At 34.5% G+C, this 26,032-nt stretch overlaps 3 protein-coding genes and 1 non-coding gene across 9 annotated transcripts; 1 reads left to right on the top strand and 3 right to left on the bottom strand.

Annotated features, from left to right (window-relative positions):
- The first annotated feature begins 2,029 nt into the window (after positions 1–2,029).
- LOC120151986 (transcription factor TCP5-like) lies at positions 2,030–3,082 on the top strand. Its single transcript, XM_039164288.1, has 2 exons — positions 2,030–2,917; positions 3,021–3,082. Exons 1-2 carry the CDS (start codon positions 2,065–2,067, stop codon positions 3,080–3,082), a joined length of 915 nt encoding a protein of 304 aa, XP_039020219.1. The 5' UTR covers positions 2,030–2,064.
- Positions 3,083–6,436: 3,354 nt separating this feature from the next.
- On the bottom strand, positions 6,437–6,508 carry TRNAT-CGU. The gene has a single exon. It is a non-coding gene; the product is annotated as a tRNA-Thr (tRNA).
- A 374-nt stretch (positions 6,509–6,882) lies between these two features.
- LOC120151993 (protein LONGIFOLIA 2-like) lies at positions 6,883–11,683 on the bottom strand. 4 transcript variants are annotated; one of them, XM_039164295.1, is made up of 6 exons: positions 11,611–11,683; positions 11,293–11,443; positions 10,809–10,879; positions 8,512–10,587; positions 8,288–8,438; positions 6,883–7,914 (listed from the first exon to the last, which is right to left on the bottom strand). In XM_039164295.1, the coding sequence occupies exons 2-6, from the start codon at positions 11,435–11,437 to the stop codon at positions 7,076–7,078; spliced, it is 3,282 nt and encodes a 1,093-aa protein (XP_039020226.1). In that variant the 5' UTR covers positions 11,438–11,443; positions 11,611–11,683; the 3' UTR covers positions 6,883–7,075. The 4 variants fall into 4 exon arrangements, with proteins under 4 accessions (XP_039020226.1, XP_039020228.1, XP_039020227.1 ...); XM_039164297.1 differs by lacking the exon at positions 11,611–11,683 and having other exon boundaries at positions 8,512–8,652; positions 8,689–10,587; positions 11,293–11,514; XM_039164296.1 differs by lacking the exon at positions 11,611–11,683 and having other exon boundaries at positions 8,512–10,572; positions 11,293–11,514.
- A 7,197-nt stretch (positions 11,684–18,880) lies between these two features.
- LOC120151994 lies at positions 18,881–25,952 on the bottom strand. 3 transcript variants are annotated; one of them, XM_039164299.1, is made up of 8 exons: positions 25,788–25,952; positions 24,678–25,145; positions 23,727–24,639; positions 23,190–23,396; positions 22,514–22,979; positions 22,254–22,370; positions 19,907–22,199; positions 18,881–19,232 (listed from the first exon to the last, which is right to left on the bottom strand). In XM_039164299.1, exons 2-8 carry the CDS (start codon positions 24,750–24,752, stop codon positions 19,203–19,205), a joined length of 4,101 nt encoding a protein of 1,366 aa, XP_039020230.1. In that variant the 5' UTR covers positions 24,753–25,145; positions 25,788–25,952; the 3' UTR covers positions 18,881–19,202. The 3 variants fall into 3 exon arrangements, with proteins under 3 accessions (XP_039020230.1, XP_039020232.1, XP_039020231.1); XM_039164301.1 differs by having other exon boundaries at positions 19,907–22,163; positions 22,278–22,370; XM_039164300.1 differs by having other exon boundaries at positions 22,254–22,340.
- Between the last annotated feature and the right edge of the window lie 80 nt (positions 25,953–26,032).

Here is a 26,032-nt window from a genome sequence, read left to right as displayed (position 1 = left end):
AATAAAGAGGGAATTGTCCAATTAGGGCTTTATTGTTTTTGCCCCCACTTCTCTTCACCAATACTGTTAATGGTTTAAAAAAGGAAACATTGAGCCATTGACTTTACCTTTTAATTACTCCACTTGAGAATTAGTAAAATATATTTGGTCATTTTAATTTCCTGTATAAATTCTATTAGCATTGCCAAAGAAACCTTGAACACACATATACACGTACATACATACATATATATATATATATATATATACCTGCAAAGCTGAGGATGTATCTGCAGTTTTCATAGGGTTCCTCGAAGTGTTAAAATTTTTCCCTGGTTTCGATACAATTCGGATATAAAGTTGAGTTCAGCTTTTGTACTGGTTCAAAATGCAAGCTTACACACTATAGTTCTGCAGAAGATCACCATTTTCTAAATATATATACACAAACGTATACATGCATACAGTTCTTGGATTTTCATGTTGTTCGTGTTGGGATGTTGTTTCTTTTTATTTTCAGATAAATGCTTGGAACCCTATGTATAATTATATGTGTGTGTATTCATCTAAGTAGCATAATGCATGCACTGTTTTTCTGATCTGCAGAGCATCTTCCAAAACTCCATATTCCATTAAGTTATTGTCTGATATAGGGATTTTTAGATATATATATATATATATATATGTTACATGTATGTATACACACACATACGTATTGTAATGAAGAATGAAATGATTTACAAACTGATGTTTTTTTCTAGTCTAGGGGTGTTTATAAGGGTAGTGTAGTATCTGTTAAAAAAAAATCTTAATCATTTGACAATAAACGCTCAAATAACTAGTAATATTGGAATATATCTATTTTGCAAACCGAAGTTAAATGGTGAGAAATGCGAAGAAGTATACATATATATTTAATATTGGAATATTATAACAACTTTATAAATAGGTAAAGTTAATATAATTAAAAGTCCAACTTGTCTGGTGTAAGAGTCTCAGTGCAGCCATAGATGTAAGTGGTCCTTGAATTCTACTCAATTTGTAGATGCTTTAAAGAACCCTAGCTATGTTTGGTCCCTCCTATGCAAACCCTAGCTATATACTTATCTCTACTGTCACCAAATACATTATCTGATAAAAAATTTCCCCTTCCAATATGAACCCTAATTTTTAGCTCGTTTCAAAGGGAATTAATCAAAGGGATTTAAGGATTAAGCAACTTCTTTTATGTTGGTATTTATTTGTTTTTCAGTTTCAACTCATCTAGCAAGCTAGGCATGCATTGCATGATAAAGCTATTTGCAGTTGCCAATAAAGCATAAGCCTTCTTTTTTTCTTTCTAATATGTACCGAATGGTCCCCAATATATATGTCTATATGTATGCATGTGTATGTATGTATGAAGTTAATCATCTACTTTTTTTGCTATTCAAAACTTGAATAATTCATAATTAAACAGGTGATTGTTCAGTGTGTGGTAAGAAACAAAGTTTTATGGAGATTTAAATCCTGTTGTTATATTCTTTTTTATATCGACGTGTCGATTAGTGTGGGACTCGGATTCGTCTTACCTTTCCCTTTCTCCATTACCAAGCAACATGTGTTTACAGTGAAATTCCAGCATCTTTTTCCATTCCTGCAACTGTGATTTCCTTTTTCTAGGGTTTATATTCTTATTGTTTCAATAAGCTTTAAGTCCTTCAACTCCAAGCTCCGAGAGAATACCTAAGAGAAGCTTCCACAGTCAAAAATCAAGTTGATCATTGATCTTCTCCAAGTTCTGCAACATTTTGATCTGTCAGTTATGTAAGTTTATTGTGCAAGAAGATGTATTTGTTTCATATATGTATATGTATATGTATATGTATGTGTATATGTATACTTTGAAAATTATAACCTAATATTTTGAAATTTTGCATGTATGTCATCTGAGATGGGAAAACATCCTTGGATTCTCATGAACAACTGTATTTTCATGCCCTTATTTGAATCTTGAAGTTATTTGCCGTCTAATTACAGGCTAATTCATTCCTTGTTTCAGTTTTATACATACAATATATATGACTTTGGAATGATGATGAGAAGATGATTTCAAGTTCAAGAGAAAAGGGTTGTTCTCAAGCAAAGCAAGAAGGTGAAATCAACGGCAACGGAAGTAAGGTCTCGAAGGTGCCATCGAGTTCGAGGCAGTGGTCGGGGTTTCGGAATCCGAGGATAGTCCGAGTGCCGCGTTCTTTCGGCGGTAAAGACCGGCATAGCAAAGTTTGTACTATAAGGGGACTAAGGGACCGTCGGATAAGGCTTTCGGTGCCGACGGCAATTCAACTATATGATTTGCAAGACCGGCTAGGCCTTAACCAGCCTAGCAAAGTTGTGGATTGGTTGCTTGAAGCAACCAAAGATGATATTGATAAGCTCCCACCACTTCAGTTTCATCCGCCATTGATGGCACACAATCCATTCCAATCATCTTCTTTTGCTCCTTTTTTAGATCCAAATTTGATGTTCATGAAAGATTGTGGAGGGGAACATGAAGAAGAAGATCATCAATGCACGGGATTTGAAGAGAAAAACATGCAGGTTGAAAGGGAAAATATTGCAGATACCAAGGGAAAATGGATCAAAGAGCAAGAAAATCAAGAAAAACTGATTTTCCCATTAACCAATCATGGTCCAGCCATACCTGGATTGTTCAACAACGGGGCATCCAATTCCATGCCTTCCAATACTTACAATAACTACCATTGGGAGCCTTCTTCAAATTTATCTTTGTCCTCGTTTCAGTTCGGAAGCCATGGATTCCATCACCAACCTGAAACTTACTTCAATGGCAACGCTTGTCCGCCATTACCGTCGGCACATTCCATCTCGCCGCAGCTATTTTTCGGCGCATCGTCACTTTTTCCGTCGTATACTTCGTATGGGACGGCGGCGACAGGTGATATAATAAATCATTCCACGTTATTGAACTCAAAACATCCCATCATGTGTGAGTTGTTCTTCCATGAAAATATTTCTCATGAAAACGTGAAATGTTGCAGGCCTCAGTCAAACACAAAACGACGATCAAAGTCATGCAGGTGAGGATCATAATACTGATTAATTAGTTCCTCAAGGATTTATATATATATATATATATATATATATATATATATATATTGCTTCTAAATGCAATTTTTTTCTTTACACATACAGAACTTTGAATTTTCTCTGGCAATATGCCATTAATTTTTTGTGTTTTAATCAACTTTTTTATATTATATTTTGCTAAATAACAACAACAAAACCCTAATTCTTATATATAATGGGGTAAGGGGAGGTAGGATAGTGGGCTGCCCCCAACGCCAGGTAGAGAGCAGCTTCCGTAGCAGACTTCTGGCAGTCATAAAATTAAAAAATATAGATAAAATACGTGCATGTATAAATAAATAAATACATAGTTGAATAGACTTCATATGTAGTCTTCATATAAACATTTGTAATGGGAAGTAATCCCCGCAAATAAATCTCTGCGTAAAAATCTTTGCATATAGACAGAAACGTAAGTCCCGACTAAATTTAAAAAGAGGAAACATGAAGAAAATTATACACAGTAGTCTTTAGGGATGGCAACTCAACCCGAATCCGACGGGTTCCGACCCGACCCGATCGGGTCGGATTTTTTTTAAAAAATTTCGGGTTGGGTCGGGTTTTTTTTAAATGTACTGTTCGGGTCGGGTTTAGGGTGAAAAAAATCCGACCCGACCCGACCCGAAAAATATATATAATTTTATCCTATATATTTAGGGATAATTACAATAATGTCCCTCCATATATAATTTTTTTCAATTAAGTCACTGTTTTCATTGAATAAAAAATTTTTTTTATTATTATTTCGGGTCGGGTCGGGTCGGGTGAAACCTTAATTTCGTCGGGTCGGGTCGGGTCACGGGTGAAAAACCCTTTCTTCTAGGGTCGGGTCGGGTGGCCCAAAAACCCGACCCGACCCGACCCATTGCCATCCCTAGTAGTCTTCATATAAGCATCTGTAATGGGAAGTAATCCCTGCAAATAAATCATTGCGTAAAAATCTCTGCATATAGACAGAAACGTAAGTTCCGACTAAATTTAAAAAGAGGAAACATGAAGAAAATGATACACAGTAGTCAGCGATAGCAAGCTACGAAAAGATATAAAGTCAAATGGGTGAAATCCTAAACTAAGGCAACACTACTCCGCTACCCTAATTCTAATCCTTCATAAATTCCAATAAAGAACTGTATAAAAAGTAAAAGTAATGGAAATAACTACAAAGGCAAAAAAAAAAAGATAGAGATGCTACACCCTATGGTTGTGACCCACACTACTCGGCTACCCTGGTCTTAAGTCTCTATACTTTCCTGTCAGAGGTCATGTCCTCGGTAAGGGCTAAATCCTTCAAATCATATCTCAAGCATTCTACCCACTTCCTCCTTGGTCGTCCTCTCCTTCTGGCACTGTCGGTTGTAATCTACTCTACCCTCCTGACGGTATAATGTATGAACATGATACATATATGCACTCGTATTAATGTCATGAAAAACCCACTGTCATAACGGTTTTGAATTATAGTTTCATTGAAACAAATATATAAGTAGTGATGTATATACAATACTTAATTACGCAATGTAATTTTTTTTATTTATATATATAATATTGTGGGATGAGTAAAAATAAACGACTAATACTAACAAATTTAAACCCTTTAGATGAGTGAAAATAGATGGTTGCATTTACTCATCCTTTCGAAACCTAAAATTAACTAACACCTTATGTATCATTTTAAGGCATTGGGTATATATTGATCTAATTTAAGATAAATTATATCATTAATCACTAAATTTTAAATTATATCGAGTCTAGTACGTTGATTAAAAATATTTATAGTTCAATGGTTAAAAGTATATATGTGTGTGTAGTATAGTGACTAATTGGTGTAATTTATCCCCAAAACTAAATACAAAATAATAATAAAAAATGAGATAAAGTGGAGTGTGGAACAGAAAAGAAAGACTGAAATGAAACAGTCTGAACCTGACTGTCACAGGATCCAAGACGAACTTCACTAAAAGGTTTGTTTCAAATTACTATTTTCTATTATTATTTGATCTAAAGGTGGCTTCAAATATATATGTATATATAATATTATTTAGGGTAAGTTATAAATTTTGTACCTAAATTATTACAATTTTTTCATTTTGGTAATCAAACTTTATTTTAAAAAAATTATATCTAACATTTAGTTTATGTTTCATTTTGATACTCGGCTTTAAAAACTTAACAAAATTATTGACATGATATTTTTTTTATTTTTTTAATGATGATGTGATATTATCTTAGGGTGACATATCAACGTTACCGTTAAATTTTCAATGATGGATACTAAAATGAAACCTAAATTAAGCATTAAGTATAGTTTAAAAAAAATAAAGTTCAGGTACAAAAGGAAACAAAAACAATAATTTATATATTAAAAGTGTAGTTTCCCTGTTATTGATAATATTCGATTTATGTTAATTAATTAAATGTTTATGATTTAAATTTGTTGTACATTTGATCTTTTGAATTATATTTTTTATCGGATATAACTTGTATGTATGATTATGAATTCTTTGAATTCAATTTTTTTGGCATTAAATTTATTATACATTAGATGTAATTATGTTTATTTAATTTAAATGTTTGTATTTTTTACATGAATTATTAATTTATTACTATATTTAAGTTAATTTTTTGCAATTTATTTTTATTAAATTATTTATCTATGTTATAAAAGTTTTAAAAGATAATTGGTCGCAAATGTCATGTATAAGCTTTGATTGTTCAATGATTAAGAGTATTTAAATAAATATTATTTTGTATTTACTTTAGTTTTATCTATATATATATATATATAATAATTTTATTATATAAATATACAAATTTTAGTAGATATATATATATATGATTTAATTGATCATAAAATCTAAAATTTGTTAATTTTTTGTGAATTTAATAATAGTGTTTAGCATTATGTTCCAACCTTAAATAATAGGCTATAATTCAAATGAAATGCAATGAAAAAAATGTGAAATAATTCAAATTTTAGGTACTTAATGTTTTTAAAATATATATATATATATAATAAAATTAAAATTTATTATATTAGTAACCTAAATCAAACCGAGTAAATAATTTGTTTTTTAAACAATTTTAATAAATCCACAAATAATAATTATTTATTTGGATCTTATCGAATTTTTAATATTATAATATATTGAAATTATTTATTTGCTATTTTTTTTAAAAAAAGTATCAACTATTTTACTAGTTCATGTGACAAATTCATAAAGATTAAAATATAGGAATATTTCTTATGGGCTGAATGTGTAGGTTAAATATGTCCCAACCCAAGCCCAAAACCTTTTTATTTCAATAAAAGGAAAAATAAAACTTTAGAAGCCCCCGGCGAGGATCGAACTCGCGACCTTTCGCTTACGAAGCGAACGCACTACCACTATGCTACGGAGGCAGTTGTCTATTAAAGTATTAATTTTTTTTTCTAAGTTTATAGATTTAGTTCTCTTCTAATTCAAAAAATCCAATTGATAATGTTTATTAAAATACCACGTATAATTAACCTAAATAAAATGTCCACTAATAGTATTATTAATTAGACTTTAATTTTTAAATCGAGATTAAATTCCTGAAACTAAAAGCATGATTAAACTTATCCAAATCGTGTATATCGCAGATTGAGTGGACACTGCCCTGTATTCATACAATTAAGGCATGTTTAATAAGAATACACGTACACAAATTTCGAACAGTTATGTAATTTTTCGATTCAATCATCGACTGATCGAATTGAACTAAGCAGTGCAGCCAATGCACCAAACATAGAGCATGAGGAGACAATTACCATATAACATTAGTTCATATACAAAGGGTTTTCATACAAATATGAATGTTGTCACAATCTGAGAGAGTATGATATAAAACACCACTGCCTTAATTCTTATCCTCGAATTATTATTATGCTTTCATGAGGAAAACAAATGGGTGAATGAAGAAGAATTATAAGGCATTTGCAAATAGTTTACTTGGAAAACAGCCGCCGCCGCCGTCTGCTTTGCTTGGCTCGTAAGCTACCTTCTTCGCCAATCACAATCTCATTAACTAAATCTTTAAAGACCAATCTTTCAACATCGAGCACCATCCCGGAAATCTCACCATTCAAATCTGTCCAATTCTCCGATCGACTCATTACTTCTTCACACAATATGCTTTTCAGGCCATCCTCATTTCCCTCCAGTTCACACTTTGCTTTCCTGGATTCAAGTTGCTCGATCTCGAAGCACAGTTCTTTTAGAAGCTGATGTGCAGTGAGGGACTTCTTTGCCAACTTGCCCAATATTATTGTAGGCTCTGGAAATGCTCCGAATAGAGCCAACTTCCCCACTAGAATTTCATTAACAGAATCAAATATAAGCTTCCGATGGAATTTCTCATGGTCCGGCTTTGAATGGGAAACATTTCCGGTATCACTCTCTTCTTTCAATACCAAAGAGCTTGATATGGTTTGCTCCAAAACTAAAAACAGCTCAGGGTTGATGGGATGGCCTGATGGATGGAGCTGAAATGTTGTCAAGCCAGAACCGAGATCTTTCAGTAGAAGACCAGAGGCTAATAATATTTCAGAAATATATCTGTGATCAGGATTTGTATTCCCACAAAGAGAGGCAATGTAATCCGTACTGGCTTCATCATGTTCGGAGTTCAGTCTTCTAAGTTTTTGGACCAAATGCTCAATGTTCTTTAGTTTCTTGCGATTAATCTCGGATGTAAGACCAGACCCAACGTTGTTAGCCGTGCACTTATCTGCAGGGTTGCATTGCTCGTCATTTTGATCTTTGTTCAAACCTTCAGCACCATTACCTGATACAATGCATAGTCAAGTGAGAGTTTAAGTTCATTGATCCCTTTGCGACAATTGTTTGCCTCTTTCGGGATGATGTGGTCCGGAGGGGGTATAAATGCTCAAAAAGTATTAGGGGTTTTACTATATTTACAACAGTAGCAATGCTAGCGACCACAATGAAATGATGACGGCTATCGTACTTGTTAATCTGAGTACAATGATAATGTGTTGCTTTTATGCATTGCTTTAAAAATTTATATTGGTATGCAAAAAAAGGTTTGATAATGAAAAATAAAAAATGCGTTGAATGGATAAACTGAGCAGCATCCGCATCTAATTCACAACAGTTTATATGTCCAAATCAAGTATCTTAGGAGACAGAATTATTACCTTCAGAGGTGTTTGATATCTGCTTTACTGGAGATGGTTCATAATCTCTATAAAACGAGGTGTAAAGGACAGAAACCGGACTTGGATGTTCCGGAGCAACCACGGCAGGTTCTTGTATCAATTCATCTTCAACAATTCTCAAATGTGATTTCTGCATGTACATTAATATAAGGTAACCGGAAAAACAATTGAATGAACTGTAAAGACTGTAAATAAAATGTCACCTTCGGCATTATGCTGGAAATTGAACACTTCGGAGCCTTCACGGATGGGCTTTGACTAGCAATGATCCGGACAGATCTTTCATGACTGGGTTCTTCCACATCTAACTTTGACTGCAAGATAATACTGATTTCTGACTGCAGAGAAATGTCGCCTCCTTGGTGACTTGAAGTCCGCGATTTTGTACTTATCTGACTCAGTTGGTCACCACACTGCTGCATGTCAGGAGATTTTGGTCTATGTTTACCACCAGAGGTACCCGACTCAGACAAATGCCAGTGGCATTGCCTTCTGGGTTTGCTTGGATCAGGTGGTACGGTAGGTGGACGAGATCGCCTATCCGATTCAAGCTTTTTCGGCTGCAGTCTCGGGCTCGCCTGTCCTGAATTCTTTACTGAAGTTGCAGTACTTTCTTTTGGAGATTTCATTGAAAACTGTATGGCCTTAATATTCCTGCTACTAACTCTCTTAGAGCTGAAAGCAGAACCACTACGACTGTTTCTGGCAGTACAATCTCGAGCTGCTCGACCATTTGTCGAACCTTTTTTGTTATCTACAGGCCCGCCACTTTGAACCTTGGGAAAACTTGAAAATTCGTCTATCGGGATTACTTTTGAAGCATGAATACCAACCTTCTCAAGAAGTTTTGCAGGTTTCATGATCACAATAGGACATTCATATGTTCTATTAGACTCCGAACCTATTTTAGGGGATGTGTTGATAAGAGTGTTCAGTGGACTTTGGTGGCCTCTCGGATTCTGACTGAGGCTCGTACATTTTGGTTCATAGTCTCTTTGAGTCGCCAAGTTTTCCGCTTGTTCTTCTTTCTGAGTCTCAAGGAGTCCCTTTGCTTGCATTGCTTCTATTATCTGTTTAAGAGCTCTGAGATCCTTTCCAGATTGTTTAAACTCCAGATCTTTCAATTTGTTCCCAATCTCACTATAAACTGAAGGGAAAGTATTTGGATTATTGACTGGAACTTTTACATGTTTCAGAGGGTGTTTCTGAGAGCCTTGACTTCCACCGACATGTTTCCATGGTGCTGGCTCAATCGGGAACCTTGAACTAGAAATAGGTTTCATGATCAAATCAGGATTTTTCCACTGCGGTGATGCTGGGTCTTTCAATGAGCTTCTTATGGAGTTAGTTCTGGTCGGCCTGCTTGGATCATTTGCTCTTAGTGACCGTAAGAAAGGATAGTTATCTTCAACCGAGCAGGTTTTACTAACACCCAACTGGCCATCACCGGCTGAGAAAGAACTCGGTAACGACTCCAAGCCCATCAGCTTAGCTATAACATTAGGAGGGCGCTTCTGGGGTCCCAGTGATTGTGGCGGATTAGTAACTCTGCCGTCCAAATTGCCAATACTATGAAAACTTTCCGTAAGATGACTTGAACCCCTCATTGACCTTTCACAACTATCCAAAGAATGTCTTGGCAGCACTTTAAGCTTTGGTGCAGATTTGAAGGTGTCTCGTGATTCGGAAGATAAATGATTAACCTCTCTTCCATCATAAGAAAATCGAGGAGCATTAGCGTCCCTTGAAATCAAGTTCCATGAACCATTTGCTTCGTGTGATGATCTTTGAGGTTCCCTAGCTTCATTATTGTAGTACAAAGGTGCTTCCCGAAGTTTAGCAAGAACTCTAAGAGACTCCTTCAAATCATCACTCACATTTTGCTTTCCGTTGATCCCGACACCATAAGACCCATCTACTGATTTAGGAAGCTGAAATGGCCTCGGCGAATCTCTATGCTTCACCATACTACCCGATATATCCTCTCTGGCTGTTGTTTGAACCAATAGTCCTCTGGCTTCTCTATACATCGACTCCTTGACCACATCTCGAAGGCCGATGCACTGAGACCCTACATGCGGAGAACTTGGTTGGTCCATGACCATTTCCTTGTGAGGAGTTTTGGGGAAAGGGACCTCTTGCTGAGCCGTCTTGTTATACTCCAGTGATGAGAAGGAAGATGAGCGTGATGATGAAAAAGAGGCTCTCGAAGACTCCGTCGAAATCCTTTGTTTCTCACTCCCACTTCTGTTTATGTTCGTTTCCTGGAAATCAAAAGATTGTAAGGACAGATTTCCATACAAAAATGGCATCACCTAATAAACTTTTTCGTAACTGAAGAAGCAATTTGAGTACTCAGCGTGCAATTTCAGAGAGATTCTTGTGAACATAGTCACAGCCGAGGCGTCAAGATAAATCCACTCAATCTCACATGACATAAAAATGGTGATGGGACGGGAGAGGGGGTGAGAAAATGCAGAGCATATTTCCGGGGACTTACCGTAGCAGTTTGTCGATGAAAGGCATTATTTGAATCCCCTTCATGGATCCCATTGTTCAATTGGGAATTACCTAGAGATGCATGAAAGAAATGTTTGAGAGCACAAAGAACCAAAGAATGAAAATAGAAAACTGGGATAGTGCTTTAGATAGAATCGGCTTCTATAAAACAATGATTGAATCACTGTACTAATTCCACATTCATGCATCATTGTACAGATAGAAAACAGTTGAAATCAAGACAATTACAGTGCGTTTGTTAGGTGTTCTGGAAGTCAATTATTGCGAAACAAATCGATATGGATCCTTAGTTGGAGCATAGGCTGATTAGTAACAGTAACACTTGCAATAAGAAAGACCAATGCAGTTGACAATGAATTTTAAAACTAAAACAAAAGACAAAAATTGACACAGTTTTCATATAAATATTGCATCAATCACAGAAAAGTGAAGTAGATTTCAGCAAAAGGAAACACCAAGGGTACCTGCTTGAAGATTCCCATGGCCGAGGCGCTTGGTGGCAAGCGTATGGTGATTATCAAAGATTTGATAAGCCCCAACCATGCATCCCATTTGCTTCTGCAAATCTGGATTCTCATCTGCTAACGAATATAGAAGTTTTGCAGCCATGATGTTCTTCAATCAATTGAGCCTAAATCCTCTCCTCCCCTTCTTGATTCAAACAAGGGGTATTGCAGCCATTATCTCTTCTTTTCACCACAGAAACCAGAACCAATCTATTTTGCTGTATATATATATATATACTTGAAAGATCAAACACAAGAGAGGCAAAAAGAACTTACCCAGAAACCACAAAGTTGACTCCAGTGACCGGTATATATATATACTTAAAAAGGATTACTCCTTGAGGCCAACCAGAGAATGCCCAGTGTTAGAATCTCATAGTAATCGAACCAAAATGGAAAAGGGAAGGGACCCAACCCAATAGGCCATTTCAGAATTGGAAAACAGGCATTTGTGGAAAAAATAAGAGTGACGGGATTGTTTCTTCCCCTGGCCCTGAGGAGAAAGGCAGAAATAGGGCAAAGAGGAGACAAAATTGAGAGAGAAAGAGGTGAGATGTCATCTTATCTGAGGAATGCATGTGGGAAAGGGATGAATGTGAGAATGCTGTCTTTGCATGCCATAGCCATGTGATTCTCTCACCACTCAGACAAAACAATCAAACAACAACAAGCATTCCATTTCGCCTTCTCTTTCCTATCAACTACTATTACGTGTGAATTTTCTAATAAAATAATTACTCATTTAAAAAAAAACCATTAATAAAATCATTATTATTATTATTAAACTGATGAAAGTGTATATTATTATTTTGCCGAAGATCATTTGAAATGATAATAATTGATATGTGAATCTAGAGGGACGCAACAGAGTTGGTAATTTTTCATAAAAATTTTAAATTATCATATTTTTTAAAAAATTTATATGTTTTTTAATTAAAATAAGTTTTTATTTCTCTGAAATTTTATAAGTTTGTCATCTCTTAAATTTTAGAAATTCAACATAAAATTCCTCATATGTCCTTAAGTGAAATCATCAAGTGATTTCAGTGGTAGAAGAAAGTGTTATTCTCTTTAAATATCTTGTGTTCAAATAATTGTGTTTACATGATATATGTGTTTGTTTCTTCTAATGAACATTAGTTTATGTTTAGATTTTTTCAATTTTTTTTATAAAATATCACTCATCTTTCTTTTATCATATTGGTATATATTAGTGTGTATATATATAATAAAAATATATTATAAATAATATTTTAGTTTTAAAATATAAATTATAAATAATTTGAATTATATGATATGTACGTTATGTTTATAAGATATTTAACGACGAAATAACATAATTGAAGCGAAAACTAAAGTTAATGTTAAAATTGGCAGGATTGAAATTTTGATAATATAAACGAATTAACACTTAAAATTTGGTTGTATCTTAAATAATTTTCTCTAAATTAAATTAATTTAAAATTTAATAATAAAATTGATACACATTGTAGAGATAAATCACATTTTAGGTAATTTACCCTTAAAAATAATAATCCATACCGTACCAACTAACCTAAATTATTACAAATCAAGCTATTGTATCAATTACCAAATTTAGACGTGTAGATTTTTGTTAACATCTGCGTTACTAAAAAATGCTTTTTCTCTTTTCTTTTCACTAAAATATTGCAATTTGACAATAAGGAAATACAACTTAATAAAATATTTGAAAATAATAAATAATTTCAATTAGATAGGATTTAAATTTTGAAAACCAAGATTAAAATTAAATTTGATTTGGACCAAAGGAAATCTAATTTTATTTTTTAATATAATTATTTGCATCTGATTTATTAATCTACTAATATAAATAGTGTAATATATATAATCTATTATACGAGTGACATTTTAATCTAATTTATTTTATTCATAATATTTATATCCGAACATTAAATTTTACTTAATAGACCTAATAATCTATTCCACTAAACGAATCTATTAATGATCTAATGACGAAAGGTTAAGACATCAAAATTATGAAACTTAGGTCCATTTGGTCCTTTCTCTTCTAATTTCTTTATTTGGATAATTACAACTTCAGTGTCTAAATTACTCAAGTAATATTTGAATACATCATCACCATTATTAGATAGAGAGGTGATCAAAGTTTTCCTATAATTGTATTTGTTGATTATTAATCCAAATCGATTTATGTATACATTCATCAAAAATTATTTTTAAATACAATTTATTATTATAATAATACTAAAAACGAGAGTAATTTATATTAATGATTTTATTATTAAATAAATATGAATTTGAATCGGTTCAAACTGGGCCGATATAATATCCGAATTTTAAGCATTTTTTTTTAAATTTCAATGACCAATTCAACATCGATGTTGAAACTTCTTCCTCAAGTCAAAGACTAGGTACTTGGTGAAATATTAATTGTACTAAGTTGATTGTTTAAGAAAGAGCTAGTGGATAAAAAATGTTTAATTAATTGCCAATTTGGAAATTCATGAAAGATAAGTCACATGAATTTTACTTCAAGAATCAGTTTCAGATTTATTTTGTATTAAATATAATTATATTTCTTTTATATATGTAAGTATATTTAAATAATTACATTTACTTAACTATATTTTATTAAAATTAAAATTTATTATTCATTAAAATCAGATTGATGTAACATTAATTTGCTATACGAAACCAATTATATTGACATTTAAAATTATTGATTAGATAAATTTAAGTTTAAAAATACTTTTATAATTTATATTAGATAAAAAGGTACATAGTTTCTTATACTTAAAAAATTAATGGGATTCTTGAATTATATTTGCATCCAATGTGATCTTTCAACTCAAAAAAAATAATAATGTAACCCTTTGACTTGTGTTTTTCATTATTAATCGTTAGAATGTTGACATAATAATTCACGATGATTGATGACATGACGAATAAACTAATATGAACCTTAAACTAAATTATTTATTTAAGAAAAAAAAACTTTTTCAACCATAATACATCATCATCTTATAAGGCTTAATGAAAAAATAAGTATCCAAATTACATCCAAAGTTAACTTTAGATACTTGAAAAAATTTCTTTAAAACTAGGTGCCTAACTTTTTGAACGTTACACTTTTAAGTGCATACCATCAAATTCAATCGTTAAGTGATATGTGTCAGGCCTATAAAAATTTAAAAAAAATTTATTTAAAGAATTTTGAAATATTATTTGCCTTATACGATAGAATTTAACGATGTTAACGGTCCAAATATCTAAAGTATAACGTTAGAAACATTAGACATCTATTTTTAACGAAAAATTCTTTAGACACCTACAGTTACTTCAGGTATAATTTGAGTAGTTATTTTTACATTAAACTTAATAATAATAATAATAATAAGTTGTGAGGCAAGGCAAGACAAGTCAAGACAACAACCATTAATTAAAAATCATAATTATCAACGGCAACAATAATAATATCAATTAAATCCAATGAGTGGTCCAATAATATGAATAACATTATTAATGACATTAATAATTAAACCTGATAAATCAACCCGACTTAAATACGATACAAATATTACCATAATACTATATCAAAATAATCAAAAAAATAAATAATGTTAATTAATTCATTTAAATGGATTTAATGGACCTTTTTTCTTATCTGTATGTCAGGCCCAACAGTAACACAATGTGATGAGGGGTGGGGTCCATCCAGATTTTTCATATATTAAGAATTAAAGGGTCCACTTCATAACTGCTATGCTCTTTTAATAATTTGCTGCTCAAAATCATGTCACAAATTTAAATATTCTAAAAAAAAAAAAGCTAAATTAAAAAAAAAAGATTTTAGATAAAATTATTTTTTTTATTATGAAAAGAGAGAAACAATAATTGTCGGAGAGTTTTTCGAAGTCGCCGGAGAATCATATCCCGACGTTCTAATATATATATCGAACACGACTACTCCAAGAAAAATATAGAATCAAAGAAACATAGTTCATCAAAAGATGTCAAATTGAAGGATTTGTTTCGAGACATACATTCGAAAAATCGGGACGGGATTACCGAGCTTGCAACGTCTTGTCTTCTATGATTTGGGAATAGAAATCCCAATGTGGATCAGTCTCTGTGATGGCCGGTTCCCCGAACGGATTTTGCTCGATGAACTGCTGAACATTCTCTGCTTCAGCTAACCGTTCAAGATACTTCCGTAGATCTCCTTCTGGTGCTGTTGCATACATTATTTAACAATGACAATAACAATAAAAGGTGCACACAAGGAAAAATAAATCGGAGGAATTAGGTACACTACAGATGACCTTCAATGCAAACTCAAATGGTAGATATGTAACATGAACCAATATCAATTACATGGGTAATGATCCATAAAACTGTTAGCTTTTGTCTTTGTTTTTCATTTTTATTCTCCCCTCCCCTCCCCTCCCCCATGCTGCTGAAATATTAGAATATATCCAAATACTGAAACATAACTAAACCATCACTAGGGATGTGTACAAAGTACAGGCAAACCATTACCAAATTCGGTTCTATGCGTTGGTCTTGCAAAAGCTAAATAAAAAAATTAGCGACAGTAGAAAAGGTCAGCTGAGACCGAGTTGTGGTAATGGCTCGAAAAATCACATTAGTACAATACATGCAAATACAAAGGCGACTTCATAATTTCGGAGTTCCCTAACCGGAAAAAGGTATTTTTGACCCAACAAGTTTATGGTTTCAATCAAGGTAAGGGTAGGATCTACAGAACCTAACTAAAAAGATCCACATCCACTATTGCTTTTCCTATACCATGAAAAGGCCAAAAAGGTAAGATTAATAATATCCCCCCATGAAGGCTTCGATACTATATTGCGGTCAATCTGTTTGTGTACCTTTAATTCCCTAAAACATGCTAGCTCATGTCTCACCTAATGAACAATCTGCAGCATCCGTGTATTGGTAAGGATATGGAAATATAGCAGCATTTGCCTACCAATGAAAAGATTGAAAGCATTAGAGCATCATTTGAATTTCAACAATCTGAAAAGTGTTAAATAAGCCGTAAGCAAATAGAGGAAAAATGTTAAAAGGTCACAGGATTTCACAAGGCCTTATACGGGGAATCATCCAACAAAAGCGTGTTTGATTCATTATACTCTCCCTTCTTCCATGGAATGTTAGGTAATTGCCTATCCCATAATTTTCTAAGTTCCTTCAAAACTAGCGGTTTATCCACAAGAATATTAACATCACATAGCATAGGCTATAAGGTCCATTTGTCAGGCAGAACCTTCAATGGAAAGGTAGCTGAAAACTATTTCAGTATATGCTTATATAACAGCAGACATTGCATTTGAAATACATATCAAGTCGTTAGCAGACTTTAGGTGCACCCTAATGTCAACCCTTTAAGCTTGTTCTAGCAAGATAGATGGATGCATTCTATTTGTATTGTTAAACATAAAAACTAAAAAAGCTAAAAACAAGAACAAGAGCATGCCATAGGAAATTCCAGACAGTAGAATTTCATGACCAATTTGCCTAGAACATGGCTTAGTTTTAAAAGGTGCACCGAGACACAAGGAGTCCCTGGAACCTAGAACAATATATAACTTGTATGTTCTACAGTTCAGTTTTTTTTTTTTTTTGTATTGATAAAGGTCAGTTTCAGCATGTCATGTACATCTTAAAAAAAACAGAAACTAATTGTTACCAGTAACAAAATATCAACAAAACTGAAATAACCAAACAGATAAAATAAACCACCTTACTTGATTAACTAATCATGCAAGTATAGCTCGTTAATTGAAGCCATAAATATAATGAAAAAGTTCAAGAAGGAAATGATACAGTCACTATTTAGCTAACCAAACCTTTGACAATTATCTCATTTATTAACAATAGTTAAATACAGCAGGTAATGCTACTTACATAACAGAAAACCAGTTCAAGTCTCCGTTTTTTATCTAAGAAGATGAAGCACCCTGATCACATTTTTACTGCAACAACAATTAATAGCAACATGGTCAAGGCATAATGTCATTCATGAAGGAATATTACGCTCTATGGTGCACTTATCTAACTTAGCAATACTCAAAGAAAAAACAGTTAATTATGGAATACAACTCTCAAGCAAAGGCAGGAGCAAACTGAACTCTTGATGACCAGATTCCAACATTAAATGTCCTAAAGAAAAAGTCGAGAAAGTCATCATAAAATGGTCTCCTGAAAACTGTTGAACAAGAAAAAAAATGTGGACTGCAGTCAATGTTAGATAAATGGAAGGCAAACAGAAATTTAAGATACATTGTTGAAAACATTTTGATGTTTTGATATAACAAATTAAGTACAAATGAATTTTAAGATTTTACAAATGATTATTCGATTTAATTATTCGAATATCAAAAATATTACTCCAAATCTTTTACGGATCAATTTTACAATTGAAGTCTTGAAGATTTTCACTTTTACTTAAGAGGTGACCAGTCAACAAGGAATGGGTTTCCAGTGCAACAGTAGACGTTGTCAGGTAAGCGGTTAACGGCCAGGTAAGCTTTCCGTCACCCATTTTAACGGCGGTTAACGGCCAGGTAAGCTTTCCGTTACCCATTTTAACGGAGGTTAACGTTGAGTGATTGATTTATTACAAATTAATAATGTTAGTGACTAATTTGTTAGTTTTGAAATTTCAGTGGAAAAAACGAAAGCTTACTCCAACATCACTGATCATTTGTGTAGTTTACCCCTAAAATATATTATAAATAACATCAGACTATATTTAAAAATAATAAATAAATAAATAAATAAATAAAATCAATTTCGGATTGAATAATTATTTTAAAGATTAAATTGAATAAAGTTAAAATCTGAAAAAAATCAGTATATCATCCATTACTTTTATTAACTGATCAAAATTGTCACGTAATATGCACTAATAACCGAATTTTTCCTTCTAATGGATGTTAACAATTGAAACAATGTTCTAAGGTTGGAGGATAAAGCATCTCCCCTAAAGAAACCTTTAAGAACTCCTTAGAAAAATATTCTTTAGAGGAACACATATTTTTTTCTAATAATTTAATATGATTATAAGATAATATCTATTCAGAAAGAGATAAACATATTTTTAAATTTAAATAAAATTATGCAATTATATTCTTATATAGAATTTAGGGTCGGTAAACCCTGCATTTATGTTTTAAAATATATACTTAATTGATGTTTCGTATTATTAGATTATTTTTTATTAGGAATAAATCGTGGTTGCATTTAAGGATGTAAATTGAACCAAATTAATTTGCTCCAAAATTATATAATCGTTTATGTTGATGCTCTAATTGTTTTCATAATTGATTTGTAACTTAAACTAACTGATAATTTGTTAGTCAAATTGTCTCCAAATATTTGATAATAATTTATTAATTGATTCGACATTAATAAGTTGTTCTTTTTATTGTAAAGTTAATGGACAGCACAATTGGCTAATGAATTTTATCAAACCTCCAGCAATGAGAAAAGGTTGGAGATATGCAGGCAGCCAACATTACATATTTATGTTAATTTGACTCGTCATTTTTTAAGCATGTGCATCATATACATATCCGACACTCACATCCGAGTTCGAGTAACGTAACAATATCTTATCACTTTCACCCTTCTCATAAAATTATCCTGACCTTACAAACTATACAGAGTTTTTATCACCACCAACTCGAAAATTTCTGAACTTTTTCTCAACCCACTGCAACAAAATGAATTACCAACTTGCAAAAGCTTCAAGGGCAGAGGATAGTAGTCGAGATCAAGGTATGAAAGAAAGAACACACCTGTTGATGAAAGTGCTTCGGATCAACATCGATGCCATCTTACACATGAACATACTTATCGACATAACCCTGCAATGATGAGGAAATAATGATACCAAATTGAAAATTTAAATCATCATCATCAACAAAAATGTAAGGCAGTTACAAATCAATCTTCCAACCAAAAGTTTACGCTGTATGAAACTTCATGAAAGAAAAGCCAAAACTTGATTTCTTGAACCAATAACTATAGAATAAACTGTAACTAAAATAACTGAAATTCAGCAGAACCCAATGCACGAATCCTTCTCAGAACCAGCTCGAAAAAAGGGAATCAGTTCATCGGGATTCTGACTTTTCCCTTCATATTATATTTTGTTCCAACTCCATACCTTACTGTAGGGCCTAGGCTACACTTTTAGCCAATCCTAGCAGCAATCTTTTCTCACTTTAGAATTATTCCATCCAACTTGAGCCAAGATTTTATGTGAGAAGTCGTTATCAAGACTGAAGTCTGATAGAAAGGGATTGGTCATCACTAAAAGGCGTAGATTTCATAAAACATTACTACGTGCTCCCTATTGCAAAATACTTATTCTATAAGGAAGATTGTGGTTGATTCTAAGCATGATGGGTTCTCAGACCAGAAACTAAAATAACCCAACAAAAATGAAACATAATAAACGCAAAATGGCAGAACATCCTGTAAATTGACGCTACTGCTATGCTAATCACCACAAGGAGGGAACAAAAAGAAAATTTACCATCACAAGTTTTGTCAATTTCTGCTGAGATGACTTGATGTAACGATCAATCTTTTCATGTGATTTGGGCACATGGTGGCTCTTCATAGCACCTGATACTTTATCAACAGCCTTCTTCACAATAGTCTTAAATGTCTCATTGCTCATATTGCCCTGTTTCCATGACGGCTTTAAAAGCTCCTTCACAAAACGTGCAAGGGCAACCTTGAAATGCTTCATTGATCTGGATTTTTTGCTCTTCTTGCTCTTCCCTGGAGACTTTACCTGGTCAATCTCAACCTCACTAGTAGCCATGTTAACTTCAACAGGATTACTCGGCCTTCCAATCTCAACGGACCCAACTTCACCATCAGCAGTCTCACCAAATTCTTCCTTCCCTGCAGATGCCACAGAAGCAGCAGCTGCAGCATCTTTCCTATTGTTGTTTTCCCCCACATTCAGTGGCTTGTTGGAACCACTAAGCCCCAATACAATGTCAGATTCACCTGTTACTTCCAACTTTTGAATACACTTGTTTTTTCTCGATAAACTTGAAGATGGCTCAATGCTATCAATGAGTGGATCATATTGGTCACAACCTGTTCTAAGAAAATTCTGCCGAAAGGCCCTGGAAGAATAGGGTGACAAAGTTGCTTGTTGAGATACAATACCTCTCTCATGCACTGAACCATTAGCCAAACTGAAAGGAGTCTTACTGTAGGCTATATCTTTTTCTTGCCGGAGAATATCAGAATTGTGTTTGGTATTCATTGGCTGAAGAAGAGTCGATACATTTGGATTAGGAATTGAACTACTTGATCCTCCAATGTCAACTAGGTGGGGTGGGGTGTCCCCAATATTTGGTGGAACTTTTAGCGAAGAATTTATCTTTCCACCAAGATTATAAATACCATCAATTGTAGGGTGGTGTGAACTGTGAGGTGGTTGCTGCTGTGCATAGGGATGAATATATGCAGATGAGTAAGAAAGTCCACCTGGTGGCACACTCTCAGAGGAAAATGGTTGCATTTTGTTTCCCATCAACTGTTGTGAACATGGCAGAGCATGACGATGAATATTGCTCTGGGAAAAGGAATTTGAAGCAATAACATTCTGCGTTGGAGGTTGTGTTAAACCATCATCTCTTGATATACTAGGAGCTCCAGTCAGGTTACACACAGGTAAAGAAACCTGCAAGATAGGTCGATTAACATCCTGAATTGGAGAATAAGCTCTCTGTTGAAATTGAAACCCATCAGATTGAGAAGATGCAGGCAATTTAGTAAGGTAAGGACTTCGGACAATCTGGGAACCAATATCATTCCTCAAAGGAAAGTAATTCTGCCGAAAATGTGAAGAAACACTGGGAGTTACAGTTGAATCCACAGATGGTGGTGGAATTGGAGGTAAGGAAGTCATATACGAATTTGGCTGTACAGCAAAGTAAGACTCTTGGCTAGGTAACATGTAAGAAGGAAAGCCTTCCCCAGAAGATTGAAACATAGAAGATGAAGTTTGCTGCTCTTTCATACGTTCATTATCTTTACCATGTGAGCATAGGACAGAAGGGGAGGATATATGGCAAGGACGGTTATGGAGCTCCATTGCATGTGGATGAACATTACCGTCTGGAAGCATATTTAGCGATGATTTTGATGTTTTACACGGTAAAGAATCAGACATGGATGAGTTATCTGATTGTTGAGGTTGGCAATTAGCATGTTGACACACTGGATCAGAAGGGCTGAACAAAGAAGTAGGTACTTGCTGAGAAGCATTAGCACATGACATCAGTGTATTTATCTTGCCAACTGATGAGCTATCCATAGTTGACAGGTGTTGAGATTCTGCAGCTGCTTCTAGACAATTCTCATAACTGGCAGGATTAGGCCCTTCCTGCTTCTTTTCTAACAAGTGTGTTTCGAATAAAGAGGTTGGGGTGCCTCCAGATCTATCAGAGTTAACCATGTGATACTCATTGGATTGAATATCTTGATAATGAACACCTCCATCACCAGAATCTTCTCTTTTCTCAGAGCTCTGCTTGATCTCTTCACGAACATTATTAGTCCTAGAAGTATGAGGCAACTCCAGATGCTGTTGTTTGCTCCTTTGCCGCCTTGATTCATAACTCTTGCCAGAGTCGTGGTGCATATAACGACAAGACACTCCACGGTAGCACTTGCCTCGACGGAAGTCAAAACAGAATGGCATCTGTCCCTTCACATGTCTTTTCTTTTCACCACAGAATTCATCTGTATGCTGAAAACAGGGAGATCTACTCTTGCTTCTCCGGTTTCTGGGAGATCTGCTCCTGCTTCTCCAGTTTCTGGGAGATCTGCTCCAGCTTCTCCGGTTTCTAGGAGACCTGCTTCTCCGGTTTCTGGGAGACCTGCTCCTGCTTCTCCGGTTTCTGGGAGACCTGCTCCTGCTTCTCCGGTTTCTGGGAGACTTGCTCCTGCTTCTCTTGTTTCTGGGAGACGAACTAAAACAACAAGAAAGAAATTTAAAATTTTCCACCTATCATAAACAAGAACTGCAACGCAAGGAATACAACATTCTTAAGAAGTCAAATTTCTTAAAGATCAATTAAAAAATAAGACGAACTCAAAACCACAAACCAACAACCTGCAAGATAGGCTGCGCTTCTTCCTTCTCCTCCGTGGACTTTTTCTCCTTCTATCTAGAGGTGAAAGGCTCTGATTTCTGCTCTGAGGTCTTCCCCTTCTATATTTCCCAATATAGCAAGAATCATCTGAGTCGCTATCACTAGCACCATCCCGGATCAATCGCCCAAACTTATCCAGTTTATGATGAGAACCAAGAGTCATATTTTCTTCCACTAGCCTAGATTCCTTTCGTAACTTATCACTATCAACACTAGAACCAACCTCAACATTTTCTAAGTTGTCATCAGAAGCATAGTCTTGGATAAGTCTGAATGGACAGCCACTTTCTGCAAGTTGAACAGAAGTATTTGATCTCTCCAAACTCATGACAAGAGGTTGTTTAGAAGGTGCAGTTGACTTGATCGAGTTAGTTTTGGAAACAGATGCACCAAATGTCATTTGGTCAGCATTTATACCTTTAGGATCTGAATTGCACAGGAAAAAAGTTCTTAAAATCACTAAACATACAATAGATAGAGAAAATTACAAGACATAAAGACATCTCAGTGAACATTCTGGGACATTACAGAATCAGATAATAACTGCATTCTGGAGCCATCAGCTATATATATTGAAAAAGCAAGAAACGAGAGAACCTAAGAAAGATTAATATGACAAATAGATGTTAAATTGACCTTCTTTACCCAATCTTGAACTGCCAGCAGCTAATTCTTTTTCTGATAAAATGTCCTTGTTTTCATTGCCATCTGTTGATATTTGCACTGGGTGACAGTATAACTGCTCTTCTACATTAAGCATGTTGTTGTTGATATCACACTGATTGTTCAGGCCTTTGGATGAGTGATTCATTCCCTGGTCTTCATCAATTTGGGTGATATCATCTTGAAAACACCAACCAGAATATATAAACAAATATAAAAAAAGATCAGCGTGCAACGGTAAACAGATGCTTAGAAAATACACTTAAGAATACAGTTCATAAGAAAAAGTGATATACATAATGAAATACAATTTCTTCTCTGTTGTGTTTACGATGATCATTAATAACTTCAAAAGAAATTCTATCACAAAAAGATCAGTACTGTTTCTTTTGGAGCTCGTAACATGTGAATGGACATTTTTTTATATGAACTTAAAAGATTTAACTTCAATAACCCAAAGATAAAGAGATTGTAAACATTAGGAAGCACAAACATAGTAAAAATGCCAACCTTCCATCTCCATGTCAGAATCACCAGGCGAATGAGATGCGACTGCAATCACCAAAGGACAGGATTGCTCCGGATACACGTTTTCTGAAGGCCTCAAAGATGAATCGTCTTGCTGTTCATCTAGTTTACAGGTCAAAATACTTTTCTTTTTCATCCACTGGAAAAAGTCATTCGCTATAGCATCCTCACTTCCGGGTTTACCAACATACAGAAATGCATACTCTGGGTTGCTATGTTCATTTTTACGAACCACATCCTCATAATCAGGACCATTCTTAGCAATGCACAGGCATAAAGCTTTAATCCTTTCAATGAGATTTTTATCTGTTGGCTTACGAAGAGGGGAAGATACATCCACAGTCAAACTTTCTTGTAAAGATAGCTTATCTCCAACCATAAAACCCACATTGCAGGCATTTCCCCCAACCTTATTCAGAGAGTCATCATCTGCAATTAAATCAGGGTTGACCTGATTTGGAGTCATTGCGTCGTCCATGGAACCTGAAGTACTTAACTTAGACCCATCATTATCCAGATTACAGGGCAAGTTGGAATCATTCTGGGCAAGCTTAGAAGATGAAATGGAAACAGAGGTGGAAGGTGGAGGAGATGGTTGGATAGGCAGTGGAGAGGAGGGTGGAGGTGGCAGTGGCAGTGGGGGTGGGGGTGGAAGTGGATGTGGAGCAGTATGATGATTTGTGCTTGTTGAGTGTGTGAAGCTTCCAAGTGGAGCTGAAGTGAAGAAACTCGTTGTAGCAGGAAAAGGTGAATGTGATGATAACTGCTGAAGTCCTGGCCATTGCAGAGGTGGATTCACTGGTGCTCTATAAAATACTTGCCCTTGAGATTGAGGAGGAGGTGGTGGAGGAGGTAATTCTCTAGGAGGTGGTGGAGGAGGTAATGCTCTAGGAGGTGGAGGAAGAGGTAATGTTCTAGGAGGTGATGGAGGAGGTGGCTGGGTCTGTGAAACTTCTGGGTGAGATGTACTAATAGGAGGAAGCACTGGCTGTGGCATATTAAGTGCATTCTGGGTACCTAACTGTGAATTATGTTGTGAGTTCTGTTGAGCACTCAGATACAGATGAGGCAATGAGGCACCTGCGTGAACATGCAAAGGTGGGTATAGATAAGATTGGCCTGTATTTGGCAATCTACCACCAGGTGGAATTTGATGAGGTGCAGCAGGACCATGCTGTTGATATGTAAAGCTTGAAGGGCCTAGCTGGAATTGAGGTAGAGGAGATGGACCAGGCAGGTGCTGCGGATATGGAGATGATATGGGTTTTTGAGGACCCTGCCCTGGCTGAGGATTTTGATTCCCTTGAACATACATCTAAAAAATAGTATTACTTAAACAAACAGCTTTAGAACAAAAGTCGGTAGCACAGGTATAACCTTCAACTCAAGTCTCGAAATCACCTGTGGAAAATCGGCATTGAAATCAGAAAGTAAATAAACCTATAAAGTTGACAACTCAGTAAAAGTCAGTTCTCAACAGACAAAAGAATATAGATCCAACATGGAAGCAGAACAACACCAAAAAACAACAAATAGCACTTCAGAACTCCCTAAATGCATTGTTGGATAAAATGAAGCCTTGAAACAAATTGCTCGAATTGCACTTCAGAACTCCCTGAAAGCATATCCCTTTAACTTTTCGATATTAAGCACAGTATAGCAGTACTATATATCCGATCAAAAATCAAATTGCTTCCTTTAGTCACAAATTAAGGAAACAAAATCATTTTTCTTCCTTTCTAACATACATAATTCAACTGCATTCAATAAAAAAGCTTCAAAAAGCCAAGTTTCGGAAGAGAAATAAAATTTCAATTCAAATCCATAATAAAACTACACAAAGGCTAAGTTCAAACTTTTTGTTACCGCTCCTTTACCATCGACTTTCTCAGCAACCAAACAGCAAATATAAAACATAAATAACAATGATTAATAAGGTAAATCTTTTATATAATTAAACCAGAAGAACAGCATCCGAGTAACTAAATTAATGAATAATGAATAAGAAAATAGACGAAACTAATCATAGCAACGGTGGCTTACCAGTTGAAAGTGGGAGAGGGAATGGAGACGGGAGAAGAAACATAAAACCCTAGAATTTTGATGATTATAGAGTCTAGAACATTGTTTCGGGGAAAACAAAGGTGTTTTTGTGGGGTTTATAAACCCTAATTGAAGCTTTTTCCTTCAGGGTTCTAACTAGTCCTCTGAGTTTTGGATGTGATTTCTGCTTATGAGTTTCATTGGTGTTTCTATTTTCTCGCTTAATTTTTAAATTCAGTTAATGA

Source organism: Hibiscus syriacus, unplaced genomic scaffold (assembly GCF_006381635.1).
Source record: "Hibiscus syriacus cultivar Baekdansim isolate YM2019G1 unplaced genomic scaffold, ASM638163v2 tig00111073_pilon, whole genome shotgun sequence".
NCBI classification, from domain to species: domain Eukaryota; kingdom Viridiplantae; phylum Streptophyta; class Magnoliopsida; order Malvales; family Malvaceae; genus Hibiscus; species Hibiscus syriacus.
Note: the sequence above shows the minus strand (reverse complement) of the source record. Positions and strands in the feature narration are given on the sequence as shown.